Source organism: Toxoplasma gondii, chromosome VIIb (assembly GCF_000006565.2).
Source record: "Toxoplasma gondii ME49 chromosome VIIb, whole genome shotgun sequence".
Lineage (NCBI taxonomy): Eukaryota > Apicomplexa > Conoidasida > Eucoccidiorida > Sarcocystidae > Toxoplasma > Toxoplasma gondii.
The window spans coordinates 4,740,697-4,751,394 of record NC_031475.1 but is presented as its reverse complement, the minus strand read 5'-3'; the positions used below and the strand labels follow the sequence as shown (position 1 = coordinate 4,751,394).

Below are 10,698 nucleotides of genomic sequence, written 5' to 3'. Positions count from 1 at the left end.
GCTTTTGTAGAAACACAGAACAGCGCGTCTCGTATGTCTACAAAACAATGCGCGCTGAAGCGTCTCTCGAAAGCTCTTCCTCGCGCCTTTGGTTGTGCGCTCAGGCAGAATGGGGAAAAGATCGGAAAATGCGTTTTTCTCCATGTGCTAAAGCAACAGTTTGAAGAAATTTGACAACGCAGAGGACGAAACCAATCCGTTTAGGGAACGCAGTGTGGCGTCTAGGATTTTCGGCGGCGCCGTCTTCTCCTCCAGCCGTCGGAAATCCTTTTCTGTTCCTCGTTGCCCATATCTGCTCTCGCCTTTGCGTGGAACCTGAGGTTCTTCTTTCTGCGACGTTGTGTGCGTCCAGTGCCCTTTTTTCTCTTTCTTTCCTTTGTGCATGCGTCTTCGGCTCTGTTTTCTCTTGCGTTTCTGTCTCTCATCCTTTCTAGGGAGAGAGACAGGTGCAGAGTTCCTCCCCGGTGACCCTCGCGGAGAGGAGGCGTCTCGCGCCGAGAGAGATCGCGTGTCACATGAAAAAGACTCCTTCGCTCTCAGACCTTTTTGAAGGGAGAAGGAAAACTCCAACTCGCGTTCTACGCCGTCGCGCTCCGGTCCCCTCCCCACCTCCCCCTCGCGGTGTCTTTCTCTTTTTTTCTCCCATTCTGTTGCCCGCGAGCAGGATTGGCGCCGTCACTCTCTGTCAGTTCTTGTCTTCTTTCTAGAAGAGGAACGACGCGTGTGTGTCAGGAAAGAGGCAGGCGCTTTTCTCGTCTCTTCTCTGTTTCGCAGGCAGCCGCTCTCTCTCGTCGGTCATCCTCTTCTCACAAGAAGCTTCTCTGAAGAACATCGGCATTGCTTCTCGCCTGTGTCTCCGCGGCTTTTTGCGGCATCCTGCCTTCTCGCCTCGCCATCCCTGCAAAAAAGAGCCTCTGCTCTCAACCTTTCTTCTTTTCCACTGGTGCCCTGTGCGTCTCTCGCCGCGTTCCTCCAAACCTTTGGCAAACTTCAGCTTCCTTGGCGATCTCCCCACCGCTCCCTTTTTGTCAACCGACCGTCTTCTCCTCGCCGAGTTCCTCTTCTCTCGTTCCGTCTCTCTTCTCTTCTCTCTCCTCTGCCGCTGCGCCGCTTGCTGACGCGACCGTCTCTCGTCCCCCGCGCTTCCTGCCACCATGCAAGTCTCTCCTGGTGCTCTCTGCCGCTCCGCTGTGTTTCTCTTTCCTCTGCTTTCTCTGTTTTGCCGCGCGTCCTCTTTCGCGCGCCTGGCGCCGCCACTGGCCGTGGAAGCCGCAGCCGCCCCACAGGCCTCTGCTTCAGGGAAGACGGCGAAGGACGCAAGTCCGTCGACAGCGAATTTGCAGCCTCGGACGAGTGCAGACGACGAAGCAGCCGTTCACAAAGTCGGGAGGGAGATGGACGAAGACGACGAGGCCTTCATCCGCGAGGAATTCATGGAGTTCGACTCCAACGGAGACGGTAGGCGTCAAAAAGCAGGAACACAGAGGAGGAAAGAAGCAAGCGAAGAAGTCCGGCAAGACAGAGGAAGAGAAAGCGCGCGGAGACAGAGGAAGAGAGGAGCGAGAAGCGAGACTCGCCTGTGCTGTGTTTGGCAGTGACGACGCGTCTCAGACAGGCTTCCGGTGGCGAGAGAAGAACGCTGTAGAGTTCCCAGGCTCTGTTCGATCGCGTTTGTTGTCGCTGGAGCGTTCTACGTTGCTGCAGAAAATCTTCTGCTGCTGTGTTTCTTCTCACGCTCAAGTCTTTCTCGCTGTTTCTTCTTTTCGTTTCCTCAGGCATGCTCGATGCGTACGAGGTCCGAGTGACGCATCCCGAAATCGGAAACAGCGAACTGTTTTCTTTCTTCCGGCTAGTGGACTCCAACCAAGATGGACTCTTGACTCTCGCAGAATATCGCGAGTATGTATCATCAGCTATTTAAGTGAAACTGGCGAGAACGGTTTCTGTTGGCAATCGACGCCCCGACACTCTCCGTTGGTGTGGTGCAAGCGAACGTTCTTTTTTCGGCGAGATTCTTTGCCCGGTTTCCTTGTCAAAACCCTTCAATTTGACTACAGAAACTCATGCACGGCGCTCCGGTTCAGCGTCTCTCTTCGCTTCCCCCTCATTTTTCTTTCGCACGAGAGCTTCCCTCGGTCACCTGCTTTCTCTTCCTCTTTTCTTCGTTCTGTCTCTCGCTCTCGTTCTTCTCTTCCTTTCTCTTTGCTCTTCCTGTGTGCCTACTTGCCTCCTCGGGCCAATCTCGGCTCTCCATTTGCGCTCTTCCTCTCTACTCTTTGTTCCTTCTCCTTCGCTTTGTTCTCTCTCCTCTCTTCGTTCTCTCTCTTTTTCTCTCGTTCTTCCCTCGCTTCGCTCTTCTGCTTCGACGACTTGGGAGGAAGCGCCTCAGAGCGCAGCCAGTTCTCGCGGAAGGAGACAAACGCAGCTCGGCCGTTGGGTCGCGAGCAGAGCAGCACAGTGCTTGAGAAGAGAGGCGAGAGAAGCGAGAAGAAACGAACAAGCGTAGAATGGGGAGAGAACACCGAGAAAAGCAGTAAGAGAGACAAACAGGAAGAGCAGAAGAAGACTCGAGAGGCAACAGTCGCCCGTGAGGGAGACGCTCGCGTTTCGGTCTCAGCTGTCTGTGGACGGACGGAAATCGCGCGACAGACGAAAAACGCAAAAACTTGAAAAACGGCAAACCTTTCGCTGTGAGCAGGACAGAAAAAATCAGTCCCCGCGCGTGGAGGGGGGACACTGACGGAGACAGCGCGGATCCTGGAAAATCAGAGGGAGACGACGCAACTCACGAAGCAAAAAACTCCGAAGGCGGAAGCCACCCTCGCATCAACGCATACCCTCGCGTACCTAGTCATCTTGTGTATTTCGCACGAACAAAATGGCCTCATATAAAGAGACGCATTGGCGTGAGGCCCAATAGACACACACTCGCCTAGCATTTATTTATATACTTTCTTTACAAATATATATTTATATATAGATGCAAATCTATACGTGTCGATGCAGTTGCATAAATATATATATATATATATATACATATGCACATTCATGTCGACAGTGATGTATAGATATGCGAATATATATATATATATATATATATATATGTATATATATATATAATATATATATATATATATATATATATATAGTGTAGGAGAAACGTGATCGTGTGACCCTTCGACCTGGAGCGGTGAGGAAGATTGCTTATAAGAAGGGAACTTGCGGTTGGACGTCCCTGTCGATTTTTTTCATCCGCCGCGTCCTTCCACGATCTGGCAAGTCTCTTCTTCTCTCTTCGCATTTGGCAGCTGCGTTTTGAATCTAAGAGATGCCTTTGCCGTTCGCTTCTCTTCCAGCTACTCTTCTTCTTTGCGGTCGAGCAACTGTCTGACATGTTCCTTGGCAGGCTTCCTCGCGACGATCAGATAAATTGTGCCTGTGTGAGGAAGCAGAACGCGAAGAGAACATGAACGTGCCTCGAAGAGAAAGAACGTGGAGTGATCACCGAATGATCCCCTTTCACTCTGGAGTTCTGTGACATCTTTTTCGAACGCTGGAAAAACCAGATGCTCCCAAAAGATAGACCCGATGGCAAAAGCCACAACAGCACAGCACCAGAATTGCTTCCGACTTCTCTTCTCGGGAAGGCAAATAAGAGACGCAGATTGAAAGGTCCACAGCGAGGGAGAGAGAAGGAAATTCGAGTTCTGAAAGAAAAGGAAAAAAGAGACGGATTCCCCTTTAGAGAAAGCAAACATCGTCGACATCTGCGCTTACCGAAAACGCGGCGCTTTTCAAAAACGACGTCGAAACCGGCCTAACAGAGGAAAAAGGACTCGGCACGTTGAAAGAAACAGTGCAGATATCTTCCTCCAAAAGGAAACCTATACCTGCACATGCCTACAAATATAATATATATATATAACATAATATATATATATATATATAATATACATACATATAATAGATAAATATATTGTTTATTTGTCTGTACGTGCATGCCTGCAGCTCCACCTAAGGCTTTCCAAGGAGGAACATTCTCTGCATGGAGACATGCAGATCTTCACGGAGCACCTGCCTGCATCATCGATGCGCAGGGAAAGAAACAGACGCCTGCGCAACACTTGCGAATACTTTCAGAAATGTCCAGCTTTGTGAACAAAAGCTCTCTCTCTCTTCCTACGCCGACAGAAACGCATGCACAAATATGTTCACACCTGGGCGGAGTTTTCTCTCTGTACACAGGTATACACATATACACACATGTATACATATATACATATATACATATATATACACATACACGTATATGCGTGCCTACATATATATATATATATATGTATAATATATGTATATGTACGTATATATACATATATATATGTATAACATATGTATAAATACATATATACATATACATATATATATATATATATGTATAACATATGTATAAATACATATATATATATACATATATATATATATATATATATATCTGTAAATATGGCGGTGTGCAGGAATGTCTGTGTATCACACACGTCGTTGACGAGTTGGCGAATGGGGCGGTTGTGGTAGCAGCCGAATTTCCACACATGGCGCAGCAGGGACCTCTCGAGTTTTTTTTGGAAATAAATCCAAGAAGACTCTCCATGTTCCAAGAGGAGCAGAGCGCCGCCCTGAGAGGAGAACGCATCTCACACAGACACCGGCTCCCCTTTTGATCCTGTGCAGCGCGCAGGCGAGTTTCTCTTGTCCCCTGATACGCGATGCAGCGTCGCATCAGGAGAGGAAAGACCCTCCGGTTTCCTCGGCGGGTTTCAGATCAAAAAACGCGTTCCGTCCTTGCCTCCGAACACGATGAAACTCTTCAGCAGTCCGGCGTCGCACAGGCGCTGCGACAAACGCGTTCGCTGCGTTCTCACTTTTCGATTTCTCCGTCGTCGCGGACTTCTCTGACATACGCCGCATGTTCTTCTGCCGGATGCGTCTCGCAACTTGCGAAACTGGATCTGGCTAAACATCTCCGTCTCTCCTCCATCCACTGGGTGCGTCCACCCTCAGACGGTTTCTAGGATTTTTGCAGAACGAGAAAACAACCTCCCCCTCCGTTCTCCCCTCCTGCGGTGTGTTTAGGGTCCGAAAGAGGTAACCGCAAAACGCAGGAGACGCAGCCTGTCACAGTGTTCCGTTCGGATAAATGATGGAAAGAAACACAGCATCTAACTTAACTTCAGAGGAAAGCGAAAGAGTTCTCTTCGATCAACATCAAAGAAAAACGAAAAAGCGAGAATGAACAGATCTACGTCTCCTTACTGGTTTGATCACGCGCTTGAGCTCCTGCAGAGTCTCGACAGGCTTCTCATACGAGCAGACACCTGAAGAAAGGAAAACAGTGGAAACGAGGGAAGAAGGAGAACAACAGTGAACGCACACAACTTCTTTCGGAGGACCTGCTAAAGATCTGTGAATAGCGAGGTCGTTTAGGATTCATCAAACTATGGATGCGGTTATCTTTCCGCTCCACGGACGAGACGGAAAAAAAGTTGACTCGAGAACGAACCTGCAGAAACAAGTGCGAGAGGAAGGAAGAAAAGTCGAAAAGACAGCTTTTCTACTGGCAAACATCCCCGCGAAACAGAGACGCACGAGAGCCCAGAAGGCACGCAGAGAGAAAACAAGAAGATGCGAAAAAAATTCGTCTGTCTAATCGTAGAAACGTCAGACATCCAGAGAGGTGCCATGCGCTGAGAGTGCAAATGGAACTTCTCGATTCCGATGATACGGCTCCGACTGACACCAAGAACAGCAAGACCTCCAATTAACCAATCAGCAGCGTCAGGATACGTTTTCGACAAGGTCGAATGGCCAGACGACAGGCATCTGTGTCTTCACACTGTAGAGAAGGCGGCTGAAAAACTCGATTGGAGGTCGCCGACACGTTTAAGACCTGAACGTCGTCTGGATGCGTTGTGTTGCACTGGAAAACTGTTTTCCTTCTGGACAACTCGAGAAGGCCCAATCGTTGGGAACACAAAGAGCTCCTTTTTTACGCGCAGAAAGACGTTTTCTCTGCTCGGACGTCAGTGAAGAGACACTGCGAGTTCCAGGTCGAAGCAGATCTCAAAACGCGCAGGCCAGCAGCGACCACAAACCCCAGACGTCGGCAGTTGTCTTCGGTGCCCTTCAGAGAAATCTAGATAAAGCAGAAACAGATTGATCCGGTCGACTTCTGTGTTTGCGGCGCGGCCCGCTCGAGCAGTCGCCCACCGAAAGTGTCGACGACGGCGTCGAAGCTTTCGTCAGGGAACTTCATCTTCGCCGAATTCTGCAATTTGAATTCGGCAGGAATTCCCCTGAGGGCTTCTGCGGGCACAGCACAGATCTGGAAGCGTTCCTCGCTGATTTCTTTCTCGTATGGGGACAAAACGCAGACGCACGCAAAGACAAAAGGCGGTGAAACCATCGCGCAAGTTGCCTGAGGAACCGGGTCAGGACTGCGCATCTTCTGCGCTGCGTCCAATCAAGACGCGCGGAATCCTGGACCGTCGCGGAGAGTCTGAGGCTTCGGAGAGTGCGACATTTCTCGCGCTCCGTCCTGTTCCTCGAAAAATTCGAGCACAAACGACAGGGCCTTCGAAGCAGGGAGAATCCACACGACGCTCTTTGAAATCGATCGCGTCGACAGCGAGACACAGAGAGAGACAGGCCTCGCACCAGTGGAGATTCGGTTTTCGGCGGCAGACGACCAGAGAAGACCTCAAGAAACGGCGCGAAAGCGAACGAAGGGGACTGTCAGAGGAACAGCAAAGAAGCGAGAAAGAGGTGCAGAAGAGACAGACACGAGCACAGTGGATTCAAGGTTCGTTCTGCTCAAAAAGTCAAGAGAGAGGTCTTCAGGGATCGACAATGGAATCTCCGTGAAGGACGCGCAGCAAGCGTTCCAAGGGGGCTTTACCTTTCTTCTCCAGGGCCTTGCGGAGCATGAGGCGACTGAAGTCCGTGACCTGCAGAGAGAGAAGGGCATGAAACGTCACAGATTGTCCTGAGGAAGCAACGCCATGCAGGCGATTCAAACGGCAACGAAGTTCGGAAGCGTGTGAAGCAACGACGCTTTCCTCGGACTCGTCCACCTCTCGAAAAAGGCTTGCACTGTCGGAGAGAAGATCGCTTTCCTGTCTCTGCAGAGGATATTCTGTTTGGTCCAGGCCTCGTACAGCCACTGGCTTGTTTACGAGAGCGCGAGATTTCAAAGAACAACAGAAAAGAACAACAGACGCGTGCTCAACTGGTTTCTCGCAGCGGCGTCTCCACATTCCGCAGAGAACGTTTCTGAAACATGAGGTCTTTTCTTCTCCCATTTGATTCCTTTTGTTCTCCGCCTCCTTGTTTCCTGCGTATTTTCTCTTGCTCTTTCCCCCGTCATCTGTGGTGGTTTCGTTTCTCTTCTTCAGCCTTGACCTCGTGGCGACGCGATGCAGCGGCCTCTCTCTTTCCCTCGTGCGTTTCTTTCCGGCTCTCGTTTTCTCTCGCCTTCGTCTTCCTGTCTCGCAGGCGTCTCACCACGAGGCTCTTCACTTTCGCCGGGTCGTAGAACCGGAAATTTCGGCCGGTGCCTGCAGGCAAAAAAAAGGAGACATCGCCTCGGAGGACAGTGGAAAAAAAACGAGAACGCAATCCGCTCCACGGCTTCCTCGAACCCCCTATAGACATCCGTCCAGTTCTGAAGCCAAGAACAGTTGACGAAACTCCCCGACTCGGAGCTGCGCGCTTTCGACATCGAGCACACGACTGTCGAACGCAACAGATGCACGCAGTCCGCTCTCTTTCGAGCCGCGTCTCGACTCCAGCGACCCAGCTGGACGTATACCGATTGAACGGCACTGAAGAAGCTGACGTCGTTCCTCTTGTTGCGCGTCGTCGATCGCTTGCTTACGCGCAAGACGAGCATTCCACGAAGACCTGGACCGTCCACCGGTTTCCCCTTCTCAAGCACCGGAGTGCTGGCGAGAAACTCGAGAAAATGCATCGTCACTTAAGGTACGACTGTGTGTATAGCTTGGCCACTGTGCTCCTTGACGTCACTGCCGACGCCTTCTATCGCAGCTGAAGAACGATACTTTTGACGAGGCTCTGATACGCGAAGGAAGCAGCTCTCTCTCTCTTCGCTCCCACCGCTTCTTGTTTGCGTTCCGAACTGTTTTCTTCTTCAATTTTCCACCTCAAGCCTTCTCTCTGTCGAACCTGCAGCAACCTCCAAGACGTCTCCTTGGGCGCGCGTCACGAGCTGCTTCCTCAGCGAGCGAATTCCGAGAAGCTGCGAAAAAACGAAAAACAGAGGCAATTCAGGCCGGCCTCCACGAGACCGTGCTTCAGCTTCGAGGCGATCCTGAGGAACTCCCGTCCTTTCATGACACAAAGCTCAGCGGCGCCGCGGGAGAAGAAACGAGCCTCACATCACAGAAGCTAGCAGTGCTTCTGTCCAAATACTGACATCTTCTCCCCGTTGACATTTTCTCCATTTTCGCATTTTCTTTATGTTTACATTTTTTCCACTTTGACTTTTTCTCCATTTTCGCATTTTCTCCATGTTTACAATTTTTCCATTTTGACATTTTCTCCATTTTCGCATTTTCTCCATGTTTACATTTTTTCCATTTTGACTTTTTCTCCATTTTCGCATTTCTCCATGTTTACAATTTTTCCATTTTGACATTTTCTCCATTTTCGTATTTCTCCATGTTTACATTTTTTCCATTTTGACATTTTCTCCATTTTCGCATTTTCTCCATGTTTACATTTTTCCATTTTGACTTTTTCTCCATTTTCGCATTTTCTCCATGCTTACATTTTTTCCATTTTGACTTTTTCTCCATTTTCGCATTTCTCCATGTTTACAATTTTGCCATTTTGACTTTTTCTCCATTTTCGCATTTTCTCCATGTTTACATTTTTTCCATTTTGACTTTTTCTCGATTTTCGCATTTCTCCATGTTTACAATTTTTCCACTTTGACATTTTCTCCATTTTCGCATTTTCTCCATGTTTACATTTTTTCCATTTTGACTTTTTCTCCATTTTCGCATTTCTCCATGTTTACATTTTTTCCATTTTGACTTTTTCTCCATTGTCTTACAGCTTCGTCCAGGCCAATCCCGCCGTCCCACGTCACGGCATTCTTGTCGAAAATCGCCTTCCTTTCTTGCTCTGTAAAAAACGCAAAATGCCGCGGAAAAAACAGAGCATGCATGCGCTGCTACAGACATCTATGCATAATATATCCATCTACATTCGCAGGAATACATATATATATTTATATACATATATATGCATATATATATGTATATATATATATATATATCAGCGTATAGATATGCACGCGGACGTATTCAGGTCTATATGTAGGTAGATAATTATTTGCTTATGCATGCATACATGCGTATTCATGCATGTCAATATCCAAAGATATATATGTATATACGTATATTTTTTTTATGTATATATATATATATATATATATATGTGCGTGCATGTGAAAAAAGGCATATATATATGTATATATATGTATATATATGTATATATATGTATATATATGTATATGTATATATATATATATATATAGGTATATTTATGCATGCAGGCCTTGGTTTTATTCTCTGTCTGCACCTTCACACAGCAGAGGCAAAAGACACCGCGAGGTGCAAGCCGAGAACTTTAAGGCAGGCGTCGCAGAGAAGAGTTTCGCTAACCGGACGGAAAGCTGGACTGCGGCGGAGGCTTCTTGGAGAAGACGTAGAAGAGAAAGCAGGCGCCGCCGAAGGCTGTGGCGCCCGCCAGCCCCAGCGCCGTGTGCTTTGACATGGTTCCTGTGAAGAAGCTTGGACGAGGAGAAGAAAGAATAAAAGAAAGCGAGACTCGGGAGCTTTTTGCGAGGCGGCTCTTGTGAAACCTTCAGAGAGAGAGGAAGAGGAAGCGAGACCGCGACGGAGCGAATCCACGAAACAAGAATAAAGGACGAGATGGCGACCGAGAAGAAGCAGTTGTTCGTTTTGCCACAGCGTCTTTTGAACTGGGCAACGACTCTGAGATCGAGATTCGTCGATCTCCGTTTCTTCCTCTTTGTCTCGGTTTTCTGATGGAGTCCTTTGTCTTTCGTCTTCTTCCAGAGAGTCCTTCCTGTCGGTGCAGTCTTCTCGGTGTCTCTTCTTTCCTCGTTTATATTCGGCCTCACGCCGCAGTCGGCCGTTTCCCTTCTCTTCTGGTACCGAGTTCTCTCGCGCCTCTCAGAGCGTTTTCGATGACGCCTTCCTGCCGGACGCGCTCGCCTTCCCCTTCGCTGCAGAGCAACTTGCGTGGATCTTTACTTTGTTCCGGTGTTCAGTTTCGCTTGTGAAGAGATTTTTTCTCGGACTTTCTCCGCGTCTGCCTGCGTCGCCGGCCTGCCACCGCGCGCCTCTCGCCGCGGTTCCTCCCGGCGGACTGGAGGAGAGGGAGTAAAAGCATGGGCGCCTTCCGGACCGCCTCGGCTTCTCGAATCGAAGAGAAGACAAGAAAGCAGAGAAAGAAGGCACAGCGCGGAAGAAGAAACGTCCAAGGCAGGGTGGAGAAGAAGAGAAGGAGAACCAAAGAGAGACATCCTTGTCTCCAGCAGCGCTCGGTTCGAAGAGGAAGGCGAGGACGAGGAGGAGGAGACAAAATTGTGCG

At 49.0% G+C, this 10,698-nt stretch overlaps 2 protein-coding genes across 2 annotated transcripts; one reads left to right on the top strand and one right to left on the bottom strand.

Annotated features, from left to right (window-relative positions):
- Positions 1–102: 102 nt before the first annotated feature.
- Positions 103–2,073, top strand: TGME49_255660 (EF hand domain-containing protein). Its single transcript, XM_002364843.1, has 2 exons — positions 103–1,458; positions 1,776–2,073. The coding sequence occupies exons 1-2, from the start codon at positions 1,155–1,157 to the stop codon at positions 1,919–1,921; spliced, it is 450 nt and encodes a 149-aa protein (XP_002364884.1). The 5' UTR covers positions 103–1,154; the 3' UTR covers positions 1,922–2,073.
- Positions 2,074–3,089: 1,016 nt separating this feature from the next.
- TGME49_255670 (methyltransferase domain-containing protein) lies at positions 3,090–9,855 on the bottom strand (the record flags this gene model as incomplete). Its single annotated transcript, XM_002364844.1, has 10 exons — positions 3,090–3,436; positions 3,778–3,817; positions 4,536–4,673; positions 5,311–5,372; positions 6,265–6,360; positions 6,953–7,001; positions 7,558–7,610; positions 8,239–8,311; positions 9,131–9,201; positions 9,744–9,855. The coding sequence occupies 10 exons, from the start codon at positions 9,853–9,855 to the stop codon at positions 3,357–3,359; spliced, it is 774 nt and encodes a 257-aa protein (XP_002364885.1). The 3' UTR covers positions 3,090–3,356.
- Positions 9,856–10,698: the final 843 nt, after the last annotated feature.

Coding starts and splice junctions, on each gene's coding strand:
- TGME49_255660 (XM_002364843.1), top strand. CDS start 1,155: ATGCAAGTCTCTCCTGGTGCTCTCTGCCGCTCCGCTGTGTTTCTCTTT. Junction 1,459..1,775: donor GTTCGACTCCAACGGAGACG/GTAGGCGTCAAA, acceptor TCGTTTCCTCAG/GCATGCTCGATGCGTACGAG.